The sequence below is a fragment of the Ascaphus truei genome, chromosome 6, assembly GCF_040206685.1.
Source record: "Ascaphus truei isolate aAscTru1 chromosome 6, aAscTru1.hap1, whole genome shotgun sequence".
Lineage (NCBI taxonomy): Eukaryota > Metazoa > Chordata > Amphibia > Anura > Ascaphidae > Ascaphus > Ascaphus truei.
Window position 1 is genome coordinate 59443575 of NC_134488.1, and position 13800 is coordinate 59457374.

Sequence of the window (13800 nt, forward strand, 5' to 3'; positions counted from 1 at the left end):
CTCCTTCATGCGTGTCACATGACGCTGCAATGGCACATGAAAGAGGAGGGCAGCACGAAGGAGCGCGGCACGGAAGAGAATTTAAGAACTTTACAGAGGCCCCACACTCTCCCCCGGCAACCAGTGGGGAAGAGAGCGGGACCTCTGTATATGGGGGGAAAACAAAAAGAAATTGGCTGCCCCAAAATGTTGCCGTCCTTGGCCCGGGCCTATCAGGCCTAGTGAAGAATCCACCATTGACATTACCTGACTAGTGCAAATATTTGTAGGCTACTGGAGCCCCAGCCAGCGCAGCTGCACTTCCTCCTCTGCTGCTATCTATAAATGGTAATACAGTAGAGTCAAAACAGCGCTGTTATAAAATGATACACCTGCAACTTATTGTTGTGCATTTGTTTACTGTTACTGTTTAATAATAAAAAATAATACGGTACTTCTTTACTTCATTAAAAAAATTGAATATAAAACTAAACCTGTTCAGTGGCTGAAAGGGGGGAGGGAGCAAACGCTGGCAACATCAGGCCCAGGTAGAATCATAAGCCCATTGGCAATGGTCACCATGGTAGTGGTGATGCAGTGAAAACACATCTGGAGCATGGGGTGTAGGTGCAGCTGCTTCTGCTATGTCATTTTATTTGTGTGTGTTGTTGTAGACAGCACATGAGCTGGTTTCAGCGGATGTAAATATTTAAACTGCGCCATCTGATGGACACACACTGAATTGCATTTGGTTTTGGTTTTATGTTTTCTGGTTGGTTAACCATACAACAATGGGGGAAGGGGAAGGGGTGGAGACCCTCGCATCAGCCTATAATGAAGTGAAATCAACAACGGTGCAATAAGGGGAGAGAACAGAATAATAACTAGAGAACAAAGACACCCTATGGGCAGCACTCGTTGTATGTGATAATGAAATGGTGATAGACTTAAAATTAAAATACTTTAATTATGTTTGTTAAAATAAGTGTCAAAATCGTTGTAATAAATGGACAACTGACAGTGGTAACACAACACATAAAACAGACAAAAATACACAATTCTAAAACTGAAATCCAGGGGGAGAGGTGGAGATCCCACCTATCTGCTAAGTAGCAGAGATGAACAATCAAGGACTAGATGGTCAACCCCCTAGTTCAGCAATGACAAGGTGAAAAAGCCTGTAAAGTAGATACAGGTGACGGTGGACTAACCATGCAAAAGTATATGCCAATATGCTATGCAGAGTATGTAGCAATTGAGTGAGAGCTCACTGATAGTAGTTTTGTAGGCTACAATGTTGAAATGGCTCTGGTCGTGAGGGGTCCCTAAATAAAGGGTTAAGCAAGCCTAACTATAGGCAGATAGAGATGGTAATCAAAGTGTTCATGAACATCTACTTTACAGGCTTTTTAACATTGTCATTGCTGAACTAGGGGGTTGATCATCTAGTCCTTGATTGTTCATCTCTGCTAATTAGCAGATAGGTGGGATCTCCACCTCTCCCCCTGGATTTCTGTTTTAGAATTGTGTATTTTTGTCTGTTTTATGTGTTTTGTTACCACTGTCAGTTGTCCATTTATTACAACGATTTTGACACTTATTTTAACAAACATAATTAAAGTATTTTAATTTTAAGTCTATCACCATTTCATTATCACATACAACGAGTGCTGCCCATAGGGTGTCTTTGTTCTCTAGTTATTATTCTGGTTGGTTAACCAAACAGATATTACAGGTGGAAAAAATAGACTTCTGTATCTCTGAATACTTATAGGTGTCAAAATTTGGTAAATTAATTACCCAGATGTAGCACTTTAAACATGCCACTGCCATCATTAGAACACTTTGATCGTAGGAGGTATCAATAAAACATAGGCTGGTTCTATAGTGCGGGCGCGCGCTACACCGTGCGCACGCATGGCAGTTTAAGTTGGCTGAGGTGAGTCAGCCATTCTATAATGGTGCCGCGCGTGCGCACGGCAGGGAGCTTGGAACGGACTGACGAGGGAGAAGATGAGGAAATTAATGATTTCGCGCCGCTACCGGCACTGTAATATATGTATGTGTGTATGTATGTATGATTGTGTGTGTGTGTCAAAGTTAAATAAATAAAAATGATTTTTATTACAACTTTTTTTATATTTAAAAAATATTATTTAATACATAACTCACAATCTCTATACACACACACACACACACACACACTACCTTCACTCACAGCATACACGCGAAAAGCATACTGCACGCGCGTTCGCACATGCACGCGCGTGAGCACGGCTGCACACAGTACAGAACGGCCTTTATTCTTTCTAGAGAGATCTGTTGTTTACTGGTAAGGGAAGAGGTACTATAAGGGTATTTCCTGGTTAAGACGGGGTGGGCTGAAGCATTCATGTTAGAGTGAATAAAGCTGCATGAAGTTCAGACCTGTGTCCAGTGCTCTCTCTTGAACGACAATTCTCCAACATCACTGTATGTTTAGCAAGAGTTTATCTATCTTTATCGGATATCTCTTAAAGAGAGGGCGGGATGTGGATAAAGAAAACAATTGATGGTCAAACATTTACCTATTCAGAGTCCAAACCCACACGCACTGATTCCAAAGATCTTGATAAAAAGTAAAAATCCCTCCTGCTGCTCCAAAACTTCCCACGATCGACGGGGCAAACTTCAGCAGAAAAAAAAAAGGAGCGCAACGAGGGATTGTATAAGTATAAAGTGATTTATGAATAAAATAGTACTATATTAAAAACTCACACATAGTTATGCAAAAAACAGAACACCCGCTGTCTTCATCAAATTCAAAGTATGGTATTCTCGAGACATCAAATTGCAACAAAGGGAAGAGTTTGGAATTTTTACATTTCATATGAAAAAGATGAACAGTAGTCAATCCAATATAGCTCATTTAGGTCTGACTGAATCTGGACACTACAGGCCACTACAGTGCATGAGCCCAGACAAGTCCCCCACTTACGCCGCTTGCTGACGTCCTCTCTTATGCAAAGGCAGACCCACACCGAGGCCTGGAGATTAAGGGGAGAGGCTTGTGGAGTCTGGGACGCAATTCACTTCAATGCTACATACTGTTGGCCGTCTTCTTTTTTATATGTCCTGGAAATCACGAGTGGAACCACGTGCCGGAGGACCCCTTTTTTCCTCACTGATATTGATTGGAGGATTCTGAATCACCTCTAAGAACTCTGGCAGCGGGACCTCACTGTGTTTGGGACTGAAAATCTGCTCCTACATCTATATACAGTTGGCGCTACTATAACCCTTTTTCCCTTAAGAAATATAACTTGTAATTCATGTCTCAGAAAATGATAGCAGCAAATATTTGGTGTTAGCGTGTTTAGATTTGTCTAGATTGGCCAGGTATGTGGGTGAGATTGCATTTTTATTTTGCATTATTTGCCTCATATTCGAATGTTTACTTTCTGCACAGCTGCAAGGGATTACTGTATCAGGGACAATACAACTCTCATCAGCATTTTTCTGAGAACAAGGGAGCGGCAGTTTAACACAGACATGACGTCTCACTGTTTATAAAGCAGCAAAGGTGAAACCATGAGAACATTTACTTTATACTGTATATATCGTACACAAGACAGAAATTAATAGAACAGGGAGACCGCTTGAAATGACCACTGCATAGATGAATGGCAGAAATCCACTGTAAAGATAGCGTTTGAATGTGCAATTCCCTTTATTATAGGGCAATCCGTTTATTGCCATAGACAATGAAAATGTGGCAGACACTCAGTTTGAGTAATCCTTCGTTGAGCAGAAGAGATATCAGTGATAATGGATTTTGTGCTGATATCCAGGTACCCCCTTTTACTGGAGACTCTGTAAGGAATACCCAGCTAAACCCATATCTACCTGCACATGGGTTAACAGGTATGAATTACATCATTTTTATGGTGTGTTTGATACTAGGGAATACAGTCTAAGTACAGCTACTTTTTATTTATAAATCCAAAGTACTCCTATTTTTGGTTTACAAACAGTTTAAAGAACTGATATTTATTTTAACCTCTTCGCTGCAAGATGGGTCAGCACAGGCTTTCCACCGTGCTGGTAGAGCAGAAATGGGATACACATCTTCTTGAAATGGCATCTAAAGATCTTTGCCCCAAGGTCTAACAGGTTTAGCATTTTTTAGCATCAGACACGGTACTCCATTTTTATATCCTGACCACTGTTTTTTTAAATGTATTTATTTCTTATTACAAGCAGAATCTGGAACAAGTACATTGTGCATGTGTGTGATATGAGATGATGATCCATTGTAGCCACTACATCATGGGACACTGAAAAGGTTACGTTTGTTAAATATGGGAAGCCTGTTGACCAAATTATGGTTATAGAAAGTGAGGACATTTGGCTTGTGGAAATGGATGCCATGTTCTGCTCAACGTACAGTTACATCAAACGAAGGGCAGGATCTAAAGTCCCTTATCCTTCCAGTTTTCAGGCTACCATGTCCCAATGATGGCATTTTGGGGATATCACAAATAGAGATGTGGAATTTATTCGCCAAAATTCGGATTCAATGGGAATATGGTATTTATTCTCATGTACTTAGGATTTTTCTTTGGGGATGAATATTGTTTTGCATTTTTTGATTTACAACATGAAGTTCATGCTTAGCTTGGACATTCTGAATATTTTTGTGTTCCATCCATCTACCTTTAGTACCTCAGGGATTTTTCCTAGGTACATTGGAGTTGAGATTATATTCTCCTTTACATCTGTTGCCATTTTATCAACTTGTGTAAATATTTGCTCATTGCAGTTATCTCATCTTTCTGACACATGTGTGGTATAAATGTGTTGTGATACAAGCACCTTGTTGCTTGTAGTCCTCAGGTCCTGTGATTATATTTTTGATCGGCCCGTCTTGCATACCTAAGAAAGATTCTTTTTTGGGGGGTTTTGCACACTACACCTTCTTGGCATTAGCCTTTATTTAGGATGTTGGTGCAGTAAGCCTATCCTGTCGTTCTGATATGTGTATCTGATGTTTATTCAGGGTCCCCCCCCTTTGCTTTTAATATGTTTTTAGCATGTTATATTTGAATACATTAAAGTTTGTAATATTTTCAGTGGATATTATGAGTGTTCGTTTCTGAGATGTTGTTTGTCTTGTTTATGATATATATATATATATATATATATATATGTAGAGGTATCAGTACCGTGTTAGCCGAGCTTCAATAATCAAAAAATAAATAGATGATACCGTTCTGTGGCTAACGAAATGCTTTTATTTGTGCGAGCTTTCGAGATACACTGATCTCTTCTTCCGGCGATGTTACAATGAATGAAGCAAGGATTACTTAAAAACAGTGTCTCTTGGAATGTTATCTGTGCTGGTCCTTCCCCCGATGTGGATGTGTTTTATGGCTAGAGGTGTCAAAGGGTTACTGAAAGCAAGTGAAGAAAGAGTGTGTATGTGTATCAGTGTGAATAAGAATGAATGGAGAGCCCACAGTATAAACAGTGCTCTACACAAGGTGTGTGTGGAGTGAGAGGGGATATAAATGGTGTGGGTGGGTGTGGAAATGTGAGAGTTTGTAGCACAACTAAAAGTGTGTGTGGATACTATGTGGTCCCTATTGGTGTATAGGGATGGAAAAATAAGGAGTATTGGTATGTGTGAGAGACAGCTGTGTGTGCATACATATAGCACAGTATGTACAGACATGGCCTTTAGCGCTCATGGGAAGAGAGTTTGCTAGTGTCAGTAATGACTCATAAAATTTCGATCTCTGTTTAGGCCACTGCTAAGTGTCCCGAACAGTTGCATAAATTTGTATTCATGCAACCGTCTCTCTTTCGGGGTTTTAAGATTACCTTTGAGTATGGCAACCCTCAGATCGTTCATCTTATGGCCAGAGTCAGAGAAATGTTCGCCAACAGGACTGTCTCTTGTTCCGCGTGTGATGCTGTGGCGATGCAGGTTCATTCTCTTGTTTAGCCCCTGTCCTGTCTCACCTATGTAGTAGCAGCCCCCTGGGCATTTCATGCACATGATGAGGTACACGACATTGCTGGAGGAACAGGTGAACCCTCCTCTGATTTTGTATTCCCGATTCTTGTGTGGTATTTGTATTGTGTCCGCTGTGTAGAGCATTGCGCAGGTTTTGCATCTTGGGTCCTGGCATGGTTTTGTCCCGCATTCAGTTGTACTGCTGAATACTTTACTCCTCATCATAATATTCTTGAGATTGTGGGGTTGTCTGTATGATAATAAGGGTGCTTCAGGGAAGACCCGTTGCAGTCTTGTATCTTCCTGGAGGATGGGTTGTAGTTTCCTGGCGATCTTGCGTAGGGCTCCTAGGTGTGGGTTATATGTGACCACCAAAGGTACCCTGTCGCTTGTCTCCTTCTGTTTGTATTCAAGGAGATCACTTCTTGGTATTCTGAAGAATCTCAAGAATATTATGGTGAGGAGTAAAGTATTCAGAAGTACAACTGAATGCGGGACAAAACCATGCCAGGACCCAAGATGCAAAACCTGCGCAATGCTCTACACAGCGGACACAATACAAATACCACACAAGAATCGGGAATACAAAATCAGAGGAGGGTTCACCTGTTCCTCCAGCAATGTCGTGTACCTCATCATGTGCATGAAATGCCCAGGGGGCTGCTACTACATAGGTGAGACAGGACAGGGGCTAAACAAGAGAATGAACCTGCATCGCCACAGCATCACACGCGGAACAAAAGACAGTCCTGTTGGCGAACATTTCTCTGACTCTGGCCATAAGATGAACGATCTGAGGGTTGCCATACTCAAAGGTAATCTTAAAACCCCGAAAGAGAGACGGTTGCATGAATACAAATTTATGCAACTGTTCAGGACACTTAGCAGTGGCCTAAACAGAGATCGAAATTTTATGAGTCATTACTGACACTAGCGAACTCTCTTCCCATGAGCGCTAAAGGCCATGTCTGTACATACTGTGCTATGTATGCACACACAGCTGTCTCTCACACATACCAATACTCCTTATTTTTCCATCCCTATACACCAATAGGGACCACATAGTATCCACACACACTTTTAGTTGTGCTACAAACTCTCACATTTCCACCCTCACCCACACCATTTATATCCCCTCTCACTCCACACACACCTTGTGTAGAGCACCGTTTATACTGTGGGCTCTCCATTCAATCTTATTCACACTGATACACATACACTGGCGACACACTTTATTCGAGCTCGGCTAGTCCCACGAATTCGGGTATACCCGGGTGTATTGAGGTTTGTGACTGTTTTCTGCCCGAGTGCATTGAGGTATTTTCCAGGCAGGGATTGAAGCATTTTATTCCCGCTGGCTGCAATACTGCACAGTATATATATATATATACTGCATTACAATTTATGAATTTATGCCATCTGGTAGACACGCGAAGCATTGCAGCCTATTAAATCCAAATCATTATCATTTAACAGATCAGCCGCCCATCATCCAGGCATGAACCCAGGCTGGGAAGGCAAACGCAACAGGGCTTGTCAGAGGTGAGGAGCGGCGCATTCCAGGTATCTGCCAGGTACATACTGGGTATTTGCTCGAATAAAGTGTGTCGGTGCAGTACACACTCTTTCTTCACTTGCTTTCAGTAACCCTTTGACACCTCTAGCCATAAAACACATCCACATCGGGGGAAGGACCAGCACAGATAACATTCCAAGAGACACTGTTTTTAAGTAATCCTTGCTTCATTCATTGTAACATCGCCGGAAGAAGAGATCAGTGTATCTTGAAAGCTCGCATAAATAAAAGCATTTCGTTAGCCACAGAACGGTATCATCTATTTATTTTTTGATTATATATATATATATAATTCATATATTGGTTTAGATATCAACAGTTGAACAGAAAGCATGTGATCCTTAGGAAATATGATCACCACATACAAGTCACAGTAAAATTCTTATTACAGTTCACATTAAGTGGTGTGCATGTGCAATTAGATTGTAAGCTCCTCGGAGCAGGGACTCCTCTTCCTTAATGTCACTCTTATGTCTGAAGCACTTATTCCCATGACCTGTTATTTATATTATTTGTTATTTATATGATTACAACATGTATTACTACTGTGAAGCGCTATGTATATTTATGGCGCTTTGTAAATAAAGACATACAATACAATAACCCTAATAGGCCTCCCAATCTTTGGGGGAAGACCTATTTTTGAAGTACCAGTACACCGTTGGAGCTTGTGTTTAATAATTGTGTGTAGAAGGCCTGTACTTCGCAAAGATTTCATTTAGAACCACTATATCTTATGACCCGTATGGGAATCCCCTCTGTCAGACGTCTCTCTTGCTTCCTGGTTTCTGTGGCTGGGCTATATCCCTCTCTAGGCTGTTCTCCATCCTGTCAGCCACTGTAGTCTCTCCATATGGGATGCGTTCAGGTCCCGTCACACAGATGACTCTTGATCGAGCCTCACTCTTTCAAGTCTGTGCAGATCTGATCTCATTGTCATGACTGCACCCCTTTTAAGCTCACTCTCCCACCTTCTTCACCAGCTTTTCTACTGGCTTATCATAGTCACATGTCCATTGGAGAGGTACCTGCTAGGGGGCAGTGTGCATGTGTTGCTTGCAATACATAGGGGCTTACAGATATATTAAAGAATACAGTATGTAAATTAAACTCGTACGTTTTATAAAAAAATGTATTTCCATCAAATACTAACTTAGCTTCTGTGTTCATTACCAACTTCAGCAAACATCTTAATTATAAAACGGGTGAGTTTAATTTACAAGTGTTTGCTGAAGAAGGGTCCGTGTGAGTGACCCAAAATATACTGTTCTTGTACCTCACCGGGGCAGAATGCATCTATTTTTTGCTTACAGTATATGATTCATAACATATTTTGTAAACCACTTTTTTTGCTTGAAATCTTGAAGGGCTGGATGGATAGAAAATAAATAACATTTTGCAGCATGTTTATGGTGCATGGACTGATTTTGTTTTTGGTAAACAGAAAGGAAACATTTATTTTGTTATAAGTGAGAATAGGTGAGTAGTGAGTTGCATACTGGTTAAAAATATATTAATTAACATTAATTTCATTGGATTCTGTTCCTTACAAAGATGAAAGTAACTATTTATTTGTATTCTGGGAAATATGAATGTTTCATTTTTTTCCGGGAACAATGGCATATAAGCCAATTTATGTTTTTTCTGTTTGAATTGTAATGGAATAATACTTTCTGTACTTTACAAAGAACATCACAAAATCCACCATTTACCCGTAATTCTGAGAAGAGATAAACAGTTTTATCAGCAAAAGACTTTAAAGATTGTGAAAAAAAACTCCCAAGACATTTATCATCTGAAAAATGAAATAATTAAAATATTTTAGAATAGTTATACTAGTATATTTTTAAGATGTCAATGAGCATATGTAACCCATTAAACATGACACCCTCCTTACTGTAGTACTATTTGGTCTTACGAGGAGGTGCCACTTTAAAATCACACTCCTTTTAAACACACGGCTCCTGCTGTTATCAAATGTCCCGGGCAGTCATAAATGACATCACCGAATGTATGATATAGCTTGATTATGTTATTGACAATATTTTCTTAATTGGGGTTTAGATTGCTTTAAAATTGATACTTTTTCTATTGGTCTTTAGTCATTCAGTGCTAACGATGCCTATAACAAAAATAATGATGATAATTAGGAAGTATTAGAAATAATAAAAAGCAATAATGTTATAGATAATCACTGAAGGGGGAGAAAATGAAGCGTAAAGTGGTACTGGTAGCCTCTGCGTTGCCAAAAAAGTCTACATCTAATTTAATTGCAATGTGTTGCTGGCCCCTCTGGCAGCAAAGGGTTAAATGAGAATTTCTTCTGGGGACCAGTAATGGGCAACATTGTAATTGTAATCCAATGCGGATTTGCATGGATCAGTCTCGAAAGGCAAATTTGTATATATATGTCCAGTATATGACTTAAAATCCACAAATACATTAGAGAGAGCCCAACTTATTTTAATAGAGTCCTAGTGCTATATATATCCCCTCATATCTCCCAGGTATCTTCGGTGTGATCCTTTTTGTGAACAAAGCACATTTAACTGGCAACCAAGAAGTGGTCTGCTTTTAAAGAAAGTCCACAAGTATGTTTGGCTACTGGTCTGAGTAGTGCAGCTATCCAGCAACTGGTTTACAGAAGGAACATGATTTACCGGGGCATTTGCCTTTGCAGGTGATGTATCCACCCCCTCCTCCTGACATTTTTCATCTGCTCGTGGCTGACCCTCGAATGCTTTGCGGCCGGGAAAACTGAGTTTTAGCGTTGGTTGCAATACTCCACAGAAATGACAGTAAACACTAATGTGCTAGTGGTATCTTCAAAATATAAATGCAATGTAACCTGTCCCTTATTCCCATTCATTTTGATGACATGATACGTAATGGAATTTAGATGTAACCAACCACTTTTTCCCCTAAAAACTTCAGATAACTAAAAGTATGTTAAAATGCAGTGCATGACTTTATGAATAATACAATAATACAAATTTATTTGCTCTTCTTTCAAATGTACAAGCTTCTTCAATCGGCATCTTCATCGGGCTGGCTCTTGGACATTTATACCTGTTATGAGGGAATATTGTATATTAATAATCGAGAAGAAATACAGTAGTGTAGTATGCAAATTACATGTGTGGTACAGTACGCATGCGTTTCTATGGGTGTGTGACGGTTAGGGGGTAACCAGGCGCAAAAATAAAGGTTAAGCCAATCTGGTTACCTCTATTCCATGTATTGGGGTCCGGAAGTGTCAGCTCTTGAGCCCAGTGATTGCTAAAGTATTCTGTAAAAATGTGCGACAATAAAGAATGTGTTTTTACCTTTCCAGGAGTGTCAGCAAGCAGAGATTGCTAGGCTATGAGTTTCAAGTGGGGGTTTAAGAGAAAGTCTGGTCAGAATGTGTCTAGGTAGCAGGGTTCCAGAGTTACTGGATACCGCAAAAATGTACACGGAAATCAGGGCGTATTCTCGGCTACATTGAGACACATTTCTCCAGCAAATTTTCCCCTTGAAAACGGTTGCACGCTTCCCTGCTTCAGCACAGACCAGAAAGGTAAATTGGGCATAGGGATGTGTGGTATCCCTAGAACGTAAAGTGGTCCCTAGTATAAGAAGGGATGCCCAGTTAATGCCCAGTTACCCAGAATCTGGTATAGGGGTTCTGGGGATACTCCAACCATACATAAGGTTGAAAGGAGGTTTTAAAGTCTTAAGTCTGGTATAGTGTGTGGGGAATATGGCTAGTAGGAATAAAAGTGCAGATTCTTAATCTATTCCCCATAACCATTAGACTTAGAAAGGTATAAAGTAGATATTTTATTAAACTGTATGCTTAAAGTGTATACATCCTTGTGCACATTATATGAGCTGGAACTTCGAGTTCCAGGGTTCCGAGAGACCATTTGGCTACCAAGCATGGTATCATCAAGTCTGTTCGGGTCCCAGACATGAAAGCCTCAGAGGTTGCCAAGTGTGAAAGCCATTTGGGTAACGGAGTTAGCCTGAAGTACTCACGTCCTGGGATGAATGAGAGTCCTCGGACCACCATTTTCTCCAGCCCAGACTTTGAGGAGACTAACACAGCGGGTGGCTTCTGCACAACAAGTGGCAGAGGTGTCAGGTTGGCGCATGCCCTTGTCACGTTCTGAATCCACGCTTGCCCAGCTTCACTAGACTGGCAACACTCTGATTGGCTGGTAGGAATTCTCCCATGCTCGAATTGGCTGTAGTATTTTATGAATGAACTCTGAAATACTATAAAAACCCATTGGCCAATCCGGAACACAGATTCTAAGCGCCAGAACAGCAGCGGCAAATTTGAAATTACCAAAAGATGCTCTTGGAGAAAAAGCAGCGAGCCGGCTTCAGAAATTTCAAGGTGAGAAATTCCCAATTTTTAGGGCCATGTTCTGAAAATTGAACGTAGCGGTCGCGGCTATTATTGCAAACCGGAAACAGTTCCAGGATGTTTGAGACTTTCTCCCGGTCAAGGCATTTCAGCATCTCCAAAGAAAGAGAGTGGTGGCGTCAGGAACTTCATGCTAATTTGAGTTCCAGGACATTTGGGACCAAGTCCCGGTCAACTACAAACTTTTGGTTTATTTGCCTATTTCAACCAGAAAAAGTTAGTTCTTTGCCCCAACACCCCAGGGGTTTCTCATGTATCTTGTGTTTCATTGTGCTTAGCCTAATTTAAGGGAATAAATAACAATTTATTTTACCATCTTGTTTTGCTCAGTGTTATGATCCCAGTATAAAAGATATAAATGCCTGGTCTCCCGCGACAGGGTGCCATTGCATTTCTGCGCATGCGTGTTTCTATGGAACGTGGTTGAAACGCATATGCGTGTCATTGAATTTATGAGCATACGAATTTCTATGGAACCTGCTTAAAACGTATATACTTGTCATTGAATTTCAGGGGAATTGTAAAAAAAAAAAAAAAAAAATAGATGCATGAAATACATAATATTACTTGACAGTATCGCTCAATGTGTTTCCTGCACGAACACGTGTTATTACTCATCAGCCCACCAAACCTGAAAAACATGAATGAAAACAAGAATTATACAATGACTACAATACTGTAGGATTTTTTTTTTAAAATACAGCTGAATCTTCTTAAACTGCCATCTGAGATCATACTCTTGCGTTTTTTATATGTTCAAATGTTAAATAATTGTGAGATTGTTTTTGAGAGAAGAAACTATTGTAGATGCATGAATTACAGTACAGTACATTAACTGGCAGTATCGACGGTTATGTTTCCTGCACTAACACGGTGTTATCAGCCCACCAAATCTGCAAAATATGAATGAAAAAATGAATAAAACAATAACTACAATAAAGTACTTCATTAAAAACATTTTCGGTGAAACTTTATTAGATTAAAAACATTTTATTAAAAACTTTATTTAATTAGTTCATAAAGTCATCCTTACCTGGGAGCTTTATTCCATTGGGACAGCATAAGTCTGTGGAGCCTGTGCCTGCCTGTCTGTCTGTCTGTCTGTCTGTCTGCCTGCCTGTCTGTCTGTCTGTCTGTCTGTCTGCTCTCCTGTGTCCTCTCTCAGTGCCTGAGAGACTGCTGCCCCAGAGGCATTTCCTCTTCCTCTTTTTAAAGGCAGGTGAGCTTACTCATTAGGATCACCTGTGGACTACTTAATCAGCTGGGTTAACTCCTCGTATACTGGGAAGCAGGCATACTGCCACCTCCTACTAATGTAAACAGAGTCTATGACTCTGTCACAAGGGTTATTTACTTTATTTCTGCTGCTTGACTAATGTTTGGTTTAATAATGGGCAAATGAGCTATTATCCATATCTGGATAATAGTTATTTTGCCCATTACAGTACGTATGTGTTGGGGGTGAGAGGGAGGTGTATTAATTGCAATTTAAGACCCCAATTTTTTTTGCAACAGGATTTGAACGGCAGGCCAGCGTGGACACAACCCGAGGAGCCATGGCGACCACCCGAAGACCTCTGGACATCCTCGGGGACCACCGGGGTGGGTGAAGGGATTATTTGGCCCTTGGTGGGTAGCAGGAGGGGTTAACCCCTTTATTGCCTTAGCGGTTAGCTGCTAAGGTAAGGAAGTTGCTTGTAAATGCATTTTTATTGCATGGGATTCATGATGAGGGTCTCTGGTGCTGATATTAATGGGTATCAGCACCGGAGTCCCCAGCATCAATCCAATGCATGAAAAATGCATTTTGTTTTTCTAAGTCCCGTCTCGCCA

At 40.5% G+C, this 13800-nt stretch overlaps 1 protein-coding gene and 1 long non-coding RNA gene across 7 annotated transcripts in view; one reads left to right on the forward strand and one right to left on the reverse strand.

The window, feature by feature from the left end:
* Window positions 1–3559: 3559 nt before the first annotated feature.
* Window positions 3560–13800, forward strand: part of LOC142497074 (uncharacterized) — a 57222-nt gene continuing 46981 nt past the window's right edge. For 2 of the 6 annotated variants that reach the window (XM_075604382.1, XM_075604384.1), the window contains exons 1-2: window positions 3560–3882; window positions 13483–13569. In XM_075604382.1, coding sequence (XP_075460497.1) covers window positions 3723–3882; window positions 13483–13569 — 247 coding nt within the window. In that variant the 5' untranslated portion in view covers window positions 3560–3722. Of the gene's footprint in view, window positions 3883–4148; window positions 4304–13482; window positions 13570–13800 lie in introns of those variants that run through there. The other 4 variants (XM_075604379.1, XM_075604378.1, XM_075604381.1 and 1 more) reach the window with 3 other exon arrangements.
* LOC142497075 (uncharacterized) overlaps window positions 10505–13800 on the reverse strand; it is a 74326-nt gene continuing 71030 nt past the window's right edge. The window contains exon 3 of the long non-coding RNA XR_012802175.1: window positions 10505–12598. This is a non-coding gene — a long non-coding RNA (uncharacterized LOC142497075). The remainder of the gene's footprint in view (window positions 12599–13800) is intronic.